This window comes from Hyperolius riggenbachi, chromosome 10, assembly GCF_040937935.1.
Source record: "Hyperolius riggenbachi isolate aHypRig1 chromosome 10, aHypRig1.pri, whole genome shotgun sequence".
Taxonomy (NCBI): domain Eukaryota; kingdom Metazoa; phylum Chordata; class Amphibia; order Anura; family Hyperoliidae; genus Hyperolius; species Hyperolius riggenbachi.
In genome coordinates this window covers 122,704,345-122,720,503 of record NC_090655.1, presented here as the reverse complement: position 1 = coordinate 122,720,503, position 16,159 = coordinate 122,704,345, and the positions used below count along the sequence as shown (strand labels likewise).

The following is a 16,159-nucleotide window of genomic DNA, read 5'->3' as shown; positions in this document are numbered from 1 at the left end:
GCCCTCTAGTGGGCTTTCATGCAGCCAACTTTCAGTTGGCTGCATGAAATAGTTTTTTTTTTATTAAAAAAAAACCCTCCCGCAGCCTGCCTGGCGATCTTAATAGAACGCCAGGCAGGTTAAGTGATAAAGATGCTAATCCTGCATTCAAAACTTTTTTCTGCTGTTATGGTTTGGAGTTATCACATACTTTATGAGCACTAGCCCTAGTGCCAAACAGTGCCAAAAAGTTGAATTCTGGGAGTTCTTTTGAATGCTGGGAGTTCTTTTTATCTATAATATATTCCTCCTCTTCCGTTTATTTCCCTGCCTAGCTGAACACTTGTGTTTCCAAGCAAGGCTGCGGTGACTCAGTGATTGGATGTGTAAATAAAAAAAAAAAGACTCTGGGAGGAGGGCAGCTAATGAATACACAATGAGCAAGAGAAAGGAGGGGGGAAAACAAGAGTCAGGGAGGATATGATGTCAGCATTAACTTGGCAAGATGGCCACTGCCTAGAATAGGATTTTCTGCATTTCCTTTATAAAATTCACCGGAATCAGTACGTGGATAGCACAATACATCTGTTATGTAAGTAGAGGTAGTATTTATCTACTTATATATGTGTTTTTTATTTCTAGGTTAGCATGGGTGTCGCTTGTTCTTTGAGGAGGTCTCAGATGGCCCAGGGTCCACGGAACTGCTACCATTGCCGGGGACATCAAACCTGTATTTGAAATCTGTGGGGAACAGAGAAACCTTACTGAAGAGCCTTGACTGAAAGGACAAGTTTTTTATATTTTCCGGAGAGAAAAACATTCCTTTTCTCTCAACATCCACCCCAACCTTCATAATTACTTTTTTTTTTAACATATTCCATAGCAGAGATCAAATATCTAGGAGCCAGAGTGGATTCTGGGGAGGACCAGTGACCAGAAATCTCTCCAGAGGGTCGCATAAAACTCAATCCTATACCCAAATTACCGGTAAATAATCAGCTGATGGATAAAGGGGCTTGAGGTTATCTTTTTGACCAAACCTAAAATAAACGCTTCAGCCTTCCCTCTACTGCCATTAGAAAGTAATTGGGTTTTTAGCCGAGGGTCAGATGGTTTGAAAAGGAAGCCTCCTATTTTATTCTTGTTGAAGCTCCAAATGCACTTCTTGTTATTGACCCGTATTCTTCCCTGCTTCTTAGGGAAATTATTTTTTCTCTGCTACAGGTACATTCTAATGTTACATCAAATTCTGGACAAAACAGTAGCTCCTCTTGAAAAGGCACCAAGCAAAGTCTAAACTTAGATGCTATGGTCTCCTCTTAGGTTTTTAGCCAGAAGGCTCTTCTGCCAACATTTCAGAATGCCACAGAATGGGCTGTAAGCCTTAGGGTCTCAGCTTAAGCATATGCCAATTAAGCAGGACCAGCAAGGCACTAAAACACCCTCTTGGCTAGTGTCAGCCACAACTTGAGCTTTCAGTTTGTCTAATCACAAAGTCAATGTTCTCAAGACACATATAGAGGCAATCAGCAGACAAAAGATAGCCACAAATGCCTCCCAGGGTCTCCTAAGGATTGCGTCAACTTCCAAGGAAAACAAAATCGTCTGGTTTACAGTTTTGAAAATCACACACCTTTTATTGGATTCTCGCAATTTAGACAGAATGGTTAGTTTAATAGACATGTGAATATGTAGATCTTTTTTCCTCCATTCCTTCATATAATTCATCATGAATCAAGTCCTCTGTGTTTTCGGGAAAATCCAGAGCATTTCTATTCTAAAAGCAGCAATATGGGCTTCTGTGTTCTCTACTAGGAAATCTAACCTACAAGGTGGCTTTTTTTAGGAGTCTTTCCTCTCTAAGTTGTCAAAACTGTGACCTGAAGAGGATACAGTATCTCTAACATGATCCTCAACTTCTACAGTAGGCTGAATAGTGCTACTACAAGCTGACTGTCACCTTTCCAGGAAGGATGCCTTAAATTCTGCCAGTAATTTTGAGTGTGGAGTCGCACTTGCTTGGCTTCCATCAATTTCAGATGGTCAGGTGTGCAGATCTAATAGTCCCGGACACCATGGGACTCAAACTGTGGCAAATGAAGAGAAAGATCCGCACCACCTTCAGAAAAGCTTAGTCTGTTTTATTGGAAAAAAACATACAAATTTAAAAAGAACTTTAAGGCAGGACAGTCCACTGTTTCGGGCTCCTGCCCATCTTCATGCTGCCTAGTTCTGAAGTAACATACAAAAACACCAACATATATACAGAGAAACAACCAATCACTGAGTATATACTAATTAGAGGACCTGATGGGAAACAGCCTATTTACATATCTAGTCACACCTCCAGTTGGAGGTGTGACTAGATATGTAAATAGGCTGTTTCCCATCAGGTCCTCTATTTACATATCTAGTCACACCTCCAGTTGGAGGTGTGACTAGATATGTAAATAGGCTGTTTCCCATCAGGTCCTCTAATTAGTATATACTCAGTGATTGGTTGTTTCTCTGTATATATGTTGGTGTTTTTGTATGTTACTTCAGAACTAGGCAGCATGAAGATGGGCAGGAGCCCGAAACAGTGGACTGTCCTGCCTTAAAGTTCTTTTTAAATTTGTATGTTTTTTTCCAATAAAACAGACTAAGCTTTTCTGAAGGTGGTGCGGATCTTTCTCTTCATTTGCCTTAAATTCTGCCAGTGACATTGATATCTCATCTCTAAGGACCTAAAGATTGTCTCCATAGGATGGTCATGGCTGGTCAGCCATCCACTTGGAACTTGGTTACCCTCTTTTTCGCCTATAAGGGTAACAGAAGAAAGTGGACATTTCCAAGGCATTAGATAAAAAAATTAATTCACAGAAGTGTTCAGCTCTGCATTGAACTTGATCTTAGAGCTGCCTAACCCAGGACTCCCATGTCTTCTTTATGACATGTTACTGCAGCAGGATCACTTTTTGAGCCCAATTCAGACCTTAAATCAGACCGATAATCCAGCTCTGCACTGCACCACAGTGACATGCCCAGTGACTGCAGAAGAAGGGAATACCAGCATGTCCCACCTCCATTCCCATGCACCTGACTGGAAGATGGGATTAAAGAGGGACATATATCTGGGATATAGACACACCAACACTCCAGCCTACACACCAGAGATGCCAAGCAGCCAGCCACAGTAAGAGATGGTAGTTTTCTCCTCCGGGGTCCTCTAAGATCACTGTGGCTGCCGCTATCCACCAGCATTCCACTAGGGATAGGTGAGACATGGAGGGTATGAGGGACCCTCATGCTAAACATCCATGATGGCCCTCCAAGACCAGACCACCACACACAAGGATTCTGACATTATTGTGGCCAGAGGTTCCTCCTTTAGAGGAGACAGAACTCCTACCTGGACACTGGAAATAACAGCACTGGGGGCTCTCTACTTAAATCTTTCTATAGGGAAGTGCTGTCATTTCCTGAACTGAATCCTTTGTTGTGGGCCAAACAGACAGTGCTTGATAAGTGTGTCTTCCATAATCTAAACTTAAAAATAATCAACTTTACAATGTAAATATTTAATATACCTTTAATTACTGTTTAATTTTATAAAACCGGAAACTGGCTTTCATGAATTTTTTTTCAGACCAACATCATTATGTTCATATCTTTATTTCCCACAAGCATAAAAAATGTACAATATAGAAGAAACTTATTTAAAAACACAGCCTACCAAAAATAATTAAAAAAATATATAATGGGAGATTCTAGGGGACTCCTTTGTCTTCCTACAATTACGCAATTTTTATTTTTTATTTTTTGTAAAACATATACATCTTTTTTCCAAAAGGATTTTAAGTCACCCAAAATTAAATTTTAATACCAACACAACTATTTTTGTACATATCTGTTCAGTTTCTAGAGTAACAGGATTCTTCAAAATATTACATTTCTTAGCAGCATGTGTGCCTTGCATATCTAATACACATTTGCTGAATATTATTTGCATGGAAAAAAAACCCATAATAACAAAAACAGGGATACTGGAAAACTCCTAAGCAGTTACTTTCTCCTACAAATATAACAAAGCCCAGCCCTTCCATTTATGCAAAATATTCAGTGTGTTAGTTGTATATATTAAAGGGAATCTGAAGCGAAAAGAAACTTGAATTGTATGTTTAGTACACTTAAGAAATAGAACATTAGTAGCACAGATAGGAGTCTCATATTGTTTCCAGTACAGGAAGAGTTAAAGAGAACCCAAGGTGGTTTCTAAGAATGAAATCCGCACACAGAGGCTGTGTCTGCCTATACAGCCCAGCCTCTGTTGCTATGTAGTGTCCCCCCAGCCCCTCCCTGCCCTCTGCTATGCCCCCATAAATCCCAGCAGCGCTGTTGACGCGCAGCGTGTCGCAGCGGGCTGTGTTTACCTATGTAGTGTCACTCTCGCCGCTCCCCCCGCCTCCTGCATAGCTCCAGTCCCCGACCGCATCCCTTCCCTCCCCGCTGATTGGAGGGAAGGGACGCGGGCGGGGACCGGAGCTATGCAGGAGGCAGGGGGGCGGGTAGAGTGACACTACATATGTAAACACAGCCCGCTGCGACACACTGCGCGTCGACAGCGCGGCTGTGATTTATGGGGGACAGCAGAGCGCAGGGGGGCCTGGGGGGACACTACATAGCAACAGAGGCTGGGCTGTATAGGCAGACACAGCCTCTGTGTGCGGATATCATTCTTAGAAACCACCTCGGGTTCTCTTTAAGAAACCTTAGTTATCTATGCATAAGAGCTTGTCTAATTTAGTTGACTACAGTGCTATTTTCTGAAGCGCTTATACATTAAAAAAGCGTGAAAAAAGACCTTACTGCAAGGAAGTTCAAAGTGTCATTAGCTCTGCTCTGTTTCATAGTTTAAAATGCAGAGTGTAGTTTGTAAACTTCAAACATTAGAGAATTTTATAAAAAAAAAAAAACAAGCTATATAACTGAAAATAAAACATGAGACTTTACTTTGCTACTAATGTTCTATTAATTATCCGTACTACACATAAAATTCATTATATCATACTTTTTTTCGCTGCACTTTAAGATGAAAGCTTGTTGTACAGCACAGAAATAAATCTATGCAAAGTGGTTAATCACTGTTGGGCTGCATGATGTTGTCAGTGGCCACACTGCGCCATTTTTTTTCTGTGTCTTTTAAAACTTCCATGCTTTTCTTTAGGAAATTTGTTGTGATCATAACAATCCCAAAAAACAAAGTTATTTTTCCTGATGAGTTTTAGCAGATGCTTTGGAAGCAATCATTACTCTTCAAATATAGAAAAAGATAGCTTTTGCTTTAAATCCTTAAATAAATTCTCCACGGAAAGGGAGGGAATTTACATTTTGCTGATGCCAACGGTAACGCAGCCTGCACAACGGCTGCTCTTCGATGTTCTCAAACTCGCTGAAACCCAGCTGATTGAGCACCTCATAAACTCCAGCTTTGGCTGCCACCTGTAAGATAAGCAAGAAAATAAAAAAAAATCATTCTAATTTAGAATTCAGTGAAAATATAAACACAAAATATTTATAGATGTATAAAAATCACAAAGAAAAAAAAAATACTGTTAACCAGTTTTCAAATGTGATCAAAGCACCTTTTTGGAGACAGATATGGCCAAAAATCCAAGTTTATTTTAAACTTTTTTTGTTATTGCATTTGGATAAAATTCAAAACCCGTATTATAGTTTTTTTTTTTTTCCTTTCACACAAATCCATTTTAACAAGTTTTTGGAAGCTTATTTTATCATTTGTTAAATAAGTTTCTACACATTAGCAATGGCAACTAAAGGCTCATGCACACGTGCAACTATTCCACCCAACTATCATCTAAACTTGGTCTGTTGGATGATAGTTGGGCATGTGTACAAAAGACACGGGAAAAAAATCATCCTTTCTATCACAAGAGATTGCAAATGCAGTTAACAAACCAGCCCAACTGTTCCGCACAGTGGAAAAACTCTGCAACCCAGCATGTCAAAAACTTAATATCGAGTCTTCAAAGGACCTCTGTGACCAATTTGCCCATTTCTTCACAGACAAAGTCTCCGCTATAAGGTCCGCCATCCAACTTACAGCATCTGAGCCTAATATAGCGCCGAAGACCATTAGCAGAGACAACGTAACACCTTGGTCAAACTTCAAAGAAATTGATGAAGAAGTCACATCAAGCATCCTCCTTCACGTCCGCCTAACTACCTGTGACCTGGATTCTGGCCCAACACAGTTCATGTTGAACTGCCCCGACCTGTTCGTACCGGTATTCCTCAAAATTGTTAACTGTTCCTTACAATCAGGGATATTTCCTGCTTTACTGAAGGAAGCAATCATCAGGCCTCTCCTCAAAAAACCCTCCCTGGACCCAGATGCAATGACCAGCTACAGACCTGTCTCTAACCTCCCCTTTCTGGGCAAGCTAATTGAAAAAGCTGTATACCTCCAGCTAGAAGCCAGAATCCTACAAAATAACAGTTATGACCCATTCCAGTCTGGCTTCAGGAAACACCACAGCACTGAAACTGCCCTCATCCAAATATGCAACCACCTGCTCATGGCAAGAGACAGAGGAGAGTGCTCGATCCTCATACTGCTAGACCTTTCTGCAGCCTTTGACACAGTTGACCATGACATCTTGATAAACAGGCTACAGGAATACTGCGGCATTGATGGCATAGTACTTCAGTGGTTCCAATCCTTCTTGAGTGGCAGAACCCACAAAGTGTCTATGGGGCCCTTCCTGTCCACCCCTGTAACACTTAAGTATGGGGTGCCCCAGGGCTCAATCCTCTCTCCCCTGTTTTTTTACGATTTACATGCTACCATTGGGAAAACTAATCCAAAAACATGGCCTGACATACCACTGCTACGCAGACGACACCCAACTATATCTTTCCTTCAAGCCTGGTGTGACAGACCCAACTCTAACTATAAACGCCTGCTTACGTGAACTACAGCAATGGATGAATGACAACTGGCTGAAACTAAATGCAGACAAAACTGAAGTCCTTCTGATTGGAGGGCAGAGCATGATAACAAAACAACTTAACTTGCAGTCTTCACCACTGAGAATAGGAGGCACGGATCTACGCAGCTCTGATCATGTGCGTAGCCTGGGAGTTCTAATTGATGGGGATTTAAACTTCAGAACTCAAATCTCTGCGGTGGTGAAATCATCCTATTTTCACCTGAAGAACATTGCAAAAATCAAGCACCTCATACCCCCAGAAGATCTGCCAACCTTAGTCCACGCCTTCATCACATCCCGACTGGACTACTGCAATGCTCTCTACACTGGCCTTCCAAAAAAGGTCTTGTACCGCCTACAGCTGATACAGAATACTGCTGCCAGACTGCTAACCAACCAACCCCGTCACTGCCACATAATGCCAGTCCTGCATTCCCTTCACTGGCTACCTATAGAATGGAGGGTCCTATTTAAGATCGGCCTACTGACATTTAAATCCCTGAATAATCTAGGCCCTGGATACTTGAAAGATATGTTACAGCTGCGTAGCAATCCCCGCATTCTCAGATCCACAGGTTCTAATAATCTAGTCATACCCAGAGTCCACTTGGAAACTTTTGGTCCCAGAGCCTTCTGTCATGCTGCCCCTATGTTTTGGAACTCCTTACCTCAACAGATCAGGACAGCCCCATCCCTGGATGTGTTTAAATCCAGACTGAAAACCCACCTGTTCAGTCTGGCATTTGCAGAAATATAACTTTTGTTGTGTGAATACTTCATCCTACTAATTACTGAGTGAGAGAGCCTAAGCGCTCCTATGGGAGAAAAGCGCTATAGAAATGTTATTGTATTGTATTATTGTATTGTATTAACTGATAACAGGTGGTTTGCCCAATCCAAATGGAGGATAAACCTGCCCAACTAGCATGCAGGTTGACCATGTGCGTTGATGTAGTTTTCACAACTTGTTTTTTTAATGCGGACTCGTCTCCAGGGTTTATTTGTATTGGACCACAATCATTTGCTTTTGATGAACTATTGATTGTAAAGTCAATAACTATTAGTAATCACATGTAGGGAGGAGAGAGAGAGGATCGACTGCCACCTACCTTTATACTGCATAGATCAATACATGGTTAGTGCTAGAGTTTCAATCTTCTGCTATAATCTGAAGACAATTGAGAGTTGCCTTGTAGTAAAAACAGTGGCTCTTCTCCAATCAATTACTAAGGAATGATTGTTTGCCAAATTGGCATGCCATTTCATACTGGATGGCTAGCCTAAAGGGGCCCATACACCTAAAGATTTTCCCGCCGATATACAGCCGTTTCGATCACAGTGATCGAAACGGCTGTGAAATCGCCGCGCACACCGCTGACAGAACGATGGATTTCCGTCCGAAATCCATCGTTCCCGTCGACTCCCGTCGATCCATCCGTGCGGAAGATTTTTTTCGAGCGCCGGCGGGTCGGGAGTGCGTCGATAGCGGCGTTCGAATGCCCGACGACCGACTCAATACAGCGGCAATACATTACCTGTTCTGCCGGCGCTAGTCCCGCTGTCACCACTGCTCCGTCTCCGCGCTGGTCTGGTCTTCGGCATGCTTCACTTCTTCCTGCCCGGCAGGAAGTTTAAACAGTAGAGCGCCCTCTACTGTTTAAACTTCCTGCCGGGCAGGAAGAAGTGAAGCATGCCGAAGACCAGACCAGACCGGAGAAGGAGCAGCGGTGACAGCGGGACTCGCGCCGGCGGAGCAGGTAATGTATGCGGGGCGGGGAGCGGCGGCAGCACCACCGCCACCGATTGTGAACGGTTTCAGGCTGAAATCGGTTCACAATCTGTTTGCAGTAAAGGTGGCCAAATGATCCCTCTCTGATCAGATTCAATCAGAGAGGGAGCTATCTGTTGGTCGAATCTGATGGCAAATCGACCAGTGTATGGCCACCTTAAGACACTGGTGGGAACACACTGACACCAGGGAAAATAAGAAGACTGGGCTACCATAAGGGACACATAGCATAGGAGCTACTGTAAGAGAGCACAACATAGGGGACACTATAGGGGATGCTATATATGGGAAGACACTTATAGAGGGACTAAAAAAAGACCCATGGACTGGGGGAACGCAATAGCAGTGTAATATAGGTGATGCAACAGGAATAAAACATGGGGATATTAAAAATGATGTTTAGTCAACTCCTACAACCCTGCCCACTTTGGAGACCACACCCCCTAAATAATTCAACTTATTACATTCTTTATAAACCTTTTTATTCCCCCTGTTCATCTTTAGAAATGTTTCATTATTAATGCCGTGCTAAAAGTAAAAAAAAATATATATACATAATGCAGAAAAATATACCTTTATTTCAAAACCAAATATCACAACCATACATTATAGCAACAACACAGTTTAATTATTCATGATAAATTGGATGCATTGCTAAATATAATTCATGGTTTTTATCTACAGTCGTACTTTTTATTTCAAAACAATTTTTTCTTCTTACAATATTCATTTACAAATCATTTAATTAGCATTTGCCCATTAAAGCATTATTCCTCATCCTGATTTATATTCTGAAATTTATCAGGTGGCAACATATTTCACACTGGCAGGTGATCCTTGCAGAATGTTTGGTAACTGACAGTTCTAAAGCTAGTAGAAAATACACCTGGTCTCCCAGAGCATCACTGAGGGCAAAAAAACATATAATATACAGCAATATATAGCTATAGTAAGTGTTTCTGATGATGAAACCAGGAAAATTACTGTAAATGTGGGTATCCTAAATCATTTACTACATTCTACTATATGTCGTTACAGTTCCTCTTTAAAGAAAACCTGAAGTGAAAATAAACTTATGAGATAATGAATTGTATGTGTAGTACAGCTAAGAAATAGAACATTAGTAGCAAAAAAGAGAGTCTCATATTGTTTTCCAGTACAGGGAGAGTTAAAGAACTTCAGTTATCTATGCACAATAGCTTCTCTGAGCTATCCAACCCAACTTGGGTTGAATACAGTCCTGTTTTCTGAAGCACTCAAACAGCCATGAAACTGGGAGAGGCAGCTCGAGATAAGGTTCTACTGCAGGGAAGTTGAAAGGGTCAATATTTCTGCTTTGTTTTATAGCTTAAAAGACAGAGGCCCCTTTGCAATTCACTTTTTATCCTGAGTTATCTCCTAGGAGATAGTTTTCATCTTCTCTTTAAAATAACTTCCGCATTTTACAATTGAAAAAGTACTCAAAGGTTGGTGAAAAAGTACTACCAAAATTATTTTGAGCATTTTCTTGCTTGCTGGTGGTGTAAAAGGCATTTTATGACATGTGAAAATATCACCTAGGAGGAAACTCGGGAGAAAAAGGTTATTGCATATGGGGTCAGAGTGGGATTTTAAAACTGCAAATTTGACAGTATGATGCAATGTTTAAAAGAAAAAAAAGAAAAAAAAAAAGCTATGTAACTGAAAATAATATGAGGCTTTTCTTTGCTACTATTGTTTTATTAATTATCTGTGCTACCCATACAATTTATTATATCATACTTTTTTTTCACTTAGGTTTGCTTTAACCTCCTGAGCGGTATGGACGAGCTCAGCTCGTCCATCACCGCCGGAGGCTGCCGCTCAGGCCCTGCTGGGCCGATTTTTATCAAATAAAGTGCAGCACACGCAGCCGGCACTTTGCCAGCCGCGTGTGCTGCCTGATCGCCGCCGCTCTGCGGCGATTCGCCGCGAGCAGCGGCGAAAGAGGGCCCCCCTAGCCGCCTGAGCCCTGCGCAGCCGGAACAAAAAGTTCCGGCCAGCGCTAAGGGCTGGATCGGAGGCGGCTGACGTCAGGACGTCGGCTGACGTCCATGACGTCACTCCGCTCGTCGCCATGGCGACGATCTAAGCAAAACAAGGAAGGCCGCTCATTGCGGCCTTCCTTGTTTATTATGGGCGCCGGAGGCGATCGGAAGAACGCCTCCGGAGCGCCCTCTAGTGGGCTTTCATGCAGCCAACTTTCAGTTGGCTGCATGAAATAGTTTTTTTTTAATTAAAAAAAAACCCTCCCGCAGCCTCCCTGGCGATCTCAATAGAACGCCGAGGAGGTTAAAGCGGATCCGAGATGAAAAACTAACTATAACTTGTCTATATATCTTATCTAAAGTTTAGATAGTTTACACAGCAAATCTAGCTGCAGACAGCTTTAATAGAATATGATTATTTCTTCCTGTGATACAATGACAGCAGCCATGTTGTTTGTAAACATTACACACAGGCAGGCTTATCTGTATCTTGATCACTAATGCTGGGAATACACGTTTCGTTTTTGCCTTCGTTTTAGCCTTCGTTTCGATTGTGCCTTTTGTCCTTTTCGTTCCCGAAATAATCGAACGTACGGTTAATATCACCACCCACGGTTTCGTTTTTTTTTTTTTCGATTCTGATGGTTTCGTTTTTCCAATAATCGAAGGCTGCAAAGAAACGAAACGAAAATCCCTTTTTACAGGGACGGACTAACATAAACGAACATATAATCGATCTGAACAGCCATCAAGCCTACCAATGACTCGATTAGATGGATAAAGAGAGATAATATCAAACATGTTCGATCACTAGTCGTTCGTTTTTGGGGTCTATTAATCAAAACTATAATGAGATTATGACTATTTTCACATACGTTTTGAACACTCGATTCGTTTACTGAACGAATCGAAGGCTAAAACGAAGGCAAAAACGAAACGTGTATTCCCAGCATAATAAGCCTGTGAAAAAAAAGTCCTCCCTCCTCCCCTCTGCCTCTGAAATCAATCGCTAGTAACACCTCCTCCTCCCCCTCCTCCTGCCCAGACTGAGCTCCCCTGAGCCCTTGCTACTGCCTTGGCTCTCTGAAAACCTGTGGGTGTGGCTTATTTAGTTTATAGGGAATTAGAGTATTATAACAAAAACAAAAAAGTATTTGGCTTGAGGAATGCCCTATAAACAATAGGAAAGGAACACAATTATGCAATGTGTAAAAGTTCATCTCGGATCCACTTTAAGTAAAAGCCTTTAAAATTAACTGTATAAACCTCCTTAGTGAACAAATACATTTGCTGTCAAGAACACAACATATCTGAAATAAGAAGAAACACACGTTGCTAGAAAAAAAAAACAATCCGCTTTTCTCTTATATGCTGATGGTGCAGGTTTGAAAATATAAGGAGAGAGTGATTAGGGGGCTGTGTGTAAAGCAGGGAAAGTCAATGCCGACACTGTTATAAATGAGGCCCCTTGTGGCTAATCTTTGTATGATAACACTCACACTATGAGAAGTAGCTAAACTGTACCCATTTTTTTTTTTAAGTAAAACATTAACAGAGTTCTTGTTTGCAGCTACTTCTGCTTCAAACTGCAGAAGAAGGTGAATGTGAGGCAGCCCCTCTGCAGAAGACAGGAGCCTGCATGTTTGCAGTCAGCACATTCACCCTCTGTGCGATGAATATGATGCACTGTTCCTTATCCTAAGAGAGTAACAACTGCCATCTATAATCTTCATCACTCCAGTAATACGTCTCAGTGTAGTCTCGGGGAGGGACTGGGAAAAGAGGGTGTGGAGGTCTGGCTGGTTTAATGAAAGATTTTGACAACTAGCCAAAGAGTAATACATCTCCTTGTTCATTATGGCTCACTTTCCCTCACACTTAGCAGGCTATTTGCTCCTGACGTTGCTGTAATATCTAATATTTCCTTTCAGGCAATAAAGTGTAGACCAATGAAGTGTTTTTTTAAGGTCTGATTTACAAAAACAGCACAAAGGCCATTCATATACATTGCCACCACTTCCCACAGCTCTTGTTCAGTCCTGGCGTTCATAGCAGCGCTGCTCGGGTCACACACTATGGAGGATGGGTGCACTTAAAGGGAGCCCAAGTTAAAATACATATGGAGGCTGACATATCAATTTCCTTTTAAACAATACACATTGCCTGGCTCTACAGCTGATCCACTGCCTCTAATACTACTAGCCATAGGCCCTGACCAAGCATGCAGATCAGATGTTTCTAACAAAAATCTTACAAGGTTAGCTTCATGCTCGTTTCAGGTGTGTGATTCAGACACTACTGCAGCCAAAGAGATCAACAGGACAGCCAGGCAACTGGTATTGTTTAACCACTTAACGACCGCCTAACGCCGATAGGCCGCGGCAGGTCGTTAGTGATTTCCCATGGAAACGGCAGCTCTTTCGAGCGGCCTTTCCATGTCAGTTCACGGAGGGTGTCTCCGTGAACAGCCTGCGAGCCTCCGATCGCGGCTTGCAGGCTAAATGTAAAAACACGTCAGCAGCGCCATAAAGCAGTTCGGCGATCCCCGGCCTCTGATTGGCCGGGGATCGCCGGCATCTGATAGGCTGAAGCCTATCAGAGGTGGCGCAGGACGCATCGCCGTCCTGTGCCGCCCAGGGGAAGGAGGGAAAGGGAGCGAGGCTGGGAATCGCTACGGAAGGGGGCTTTGAGAAGCCCCCCTCCGCTAACCACAAATAGCCGGCGGCGATCAGACCCCCCCCCCCCGGCAGGACATCCCCCTAGTGGGGAAAAAAGGGGGAAGTCTGGTCGCCCTGGCTGCCACACGATCTGTGCTGTGGGCTGGAGAGCCCACGCAGCACAGATGTGAAGAAACAAGCCCAGTCCTTAAGTGGTTAAAATAAAAAAAAATGACAGTCTCCATAATGTCTCACCTTGGGTTCATTTTAAGAAGGTGGTTGTCTGCCTTGAGACATTTGCTGGTGATGGTTGTCTACCACTTGATACTCATACCACATGAACACCTAAGTAGACTGTCCCAGGCATTCTTATAGAGAGCTACAGCACTTGTTTATTCAGATAAAAGGTGAATAAAAGAATGTTGCTGGGAAAATGGGTACAGAAACAGTCATGAGAATGGGCCCTTATAACGCTTATGCTGAATTCCACTTAAAGAGACTCTAAGGGATGGTCGGGGGAAAAGGAGTTAAACTTACTAGGGGCTTCAAATGGTCCCCCGCAGACATCCTGTGCCCACGCAGCCACTCACCGATGCTCCGGCCCCGCCTCAGGTTCACTTCTGGAATTTCAGACTTTAAAGTAGGAAAACCCCTGAGCCTGTGTTCCCGTGTCCTCGCTCCCGCTGATGTCAACAGGAGCACTCTTGCTCAGTAACAGTATGGACAGACCCCTCCAACCGATACCTAACCATTAACCAATTTCCCCAAACCATACATAATAACTAGGAATGTTAACAGCTGCAATAAGCGGCTATAAGTGGTAATTTGGGTGCAATAGGCACCCAATAAAAAAGCAGTATAAAGAATTAGTAGTCACACCCTGAAGGTGATATTTATATTTTTGAGCGGATAGTTATGTTCTGAAAAGGATATTTCTATGACATCCTAATGAGAAATCTGCTTTTGAAAGTGTTAGTACAATAGAATAATAAATAGCATAGTGAGAAGGCATTTACATTAATTACTGTTGGGAAAAAAAAGAAATTTTAGAATTTGTGCCCATGTTCTATAGAAACTTATAAATTATTTACTCATTTGTATATGTGCAGATAAAGTACAAGCATTTTACTGAATCAAAATGCATTTTTATGCAGCCAAACTGCATGCATGCAAACAAGCAGAAAAGAACTGAATTATCATAATGCGTGAAAACTTTATTTACAATATTTTTTTAAAACACATTTTATATACCAGCTGTGTAACTGGGGTGTGTCATGTATTGATGGGCAGGGTTTTAAGCCCTTGGTTTTTAGTGCCCATAGGAACCCATATGTATTTGTTCTCTATTCTTGGTGGATTAGGAGCTCAAATGCCTCGCCAGTTGTTATTTCTCTCACACTAAATCAAAATTCCAGGTTCATGGTAAATGAGTTTTATAGCTTTAGAAAGGGCTCTTTGGAAGCAGCAGGAAATGGACAGGAGGGTCCCTGGTGTGAAATCATTTTTTTCTGCAATACCTCCATCTTATAGAGCTGACTGGCTGCCTCATGAAACGGCAATACTTGAGCTTCTAAACCACGTTTCAGACTATATCGATAGAAAATGTGCCGATTAAGATTTTTTTTCTTTTTAACAAACAACATCAGTCCAGTCAGGTCATTTCTGACTAGTAAGAATTGGCTCCTGCGTTTCCATCATGTGGTCAGAATCTTCCGATGTTTGAAGGGTTTGTCATATTTTACTTAGTTTGTTGTCTTTGGCAGGCTACTGCCCGTGTTACAATGTTTCCTTGTTGTCCGTGAAAACGCAGAACTTTATTAAGTGGGCGCAGCTGATAGGAGTTTAGTAAAAAAAAATAAAAAAAAAAATAGACCTTTCATGAAAAATTACAGCAGATCCAGCAGACGCATATTATGCAGGCTCAACTTCTCACACAGAGCACTGAAAGAAGGAAAGGCAGATGCACTAGAGAGCAGACACACATAGGGATGGGGGGGGGGAATAGGTAATGGCATATTTTTAGAGAAACTATTTTATATAATTGCTAAAAAAAAAAAAAGACTTAAAAGTCCTATGCTGAAATGCAGAAAAGTACACATAATTAGCATATCATCACCGACCTACGGTACTTTGTTTACAAGAGACAACATAATATTCTAGAATCAAAAGAGCATGTTAAACAAATTATTATGTTAAACAAATTACTACTACAAAGCATAGCCTTCCTGATTGGAACTGTACATGGGATTACACTGCCTTCTTAAGAGACTCCCCTATATAAGAGGCTCATGAGGTAATGCTGTGAGGTGACCAATCACAAGCAAGACAGGGAAAACCATGCCCTTTAACCTAGGAAAGACTACAACTCTCCAATCAAAAGGTGCAAAAAGAGCAGATCCAGTTTTACCTGCCGACTTCAAAAACTTTACCAACCTAGACTGCCAACACTAAGGGACATACTGTGTTAAAAAAAAGAAAAAGTGTGGAAAAGAATACAAATAAAAAATGTGTGTAAAAGTCGGGGGTTGCCTGACATAGAACTATAGTAAAATGTATAAAAGTAGCAGAAACATATGATATTTGTGAAATTATGTATAAAAAAAATTATATTTCTTTTTTGTTGTTTAATAAATTGGTACAGATGAGGAAAAAGAACACATCCATGCATGTGGATGAAATTCAAAATATTATTTATACCTCAAGTGAATATAATAACTGTAACACGCGTAACGAAGC

The 16,159-nt window shown here is 41.7% G+C and overlaps 1 protein-coding gene across 1 annotated transcript in view; it reads right to left on the bottom strand.

Moving 5' to 3' along the window:
- The window catches only part of PALD1 (phosphatase domain containing paladin 1), a 329,497-nt gene that overhangs the window by 3,116 nt on the left and 310,222 nt on the right, over positions 1-16,159 (bottom strand). The window contains exon 21 of the mRNA XM_068258949.1: positions 5,347-5,460. Within this exon, the coding sequence (XP_068115050.1) occupies positions 5,347-5,460 (114 nt within the window). The remainder of the gene's footprint in view (positions 1-5,346; positions 5,461-16,159) is intronic.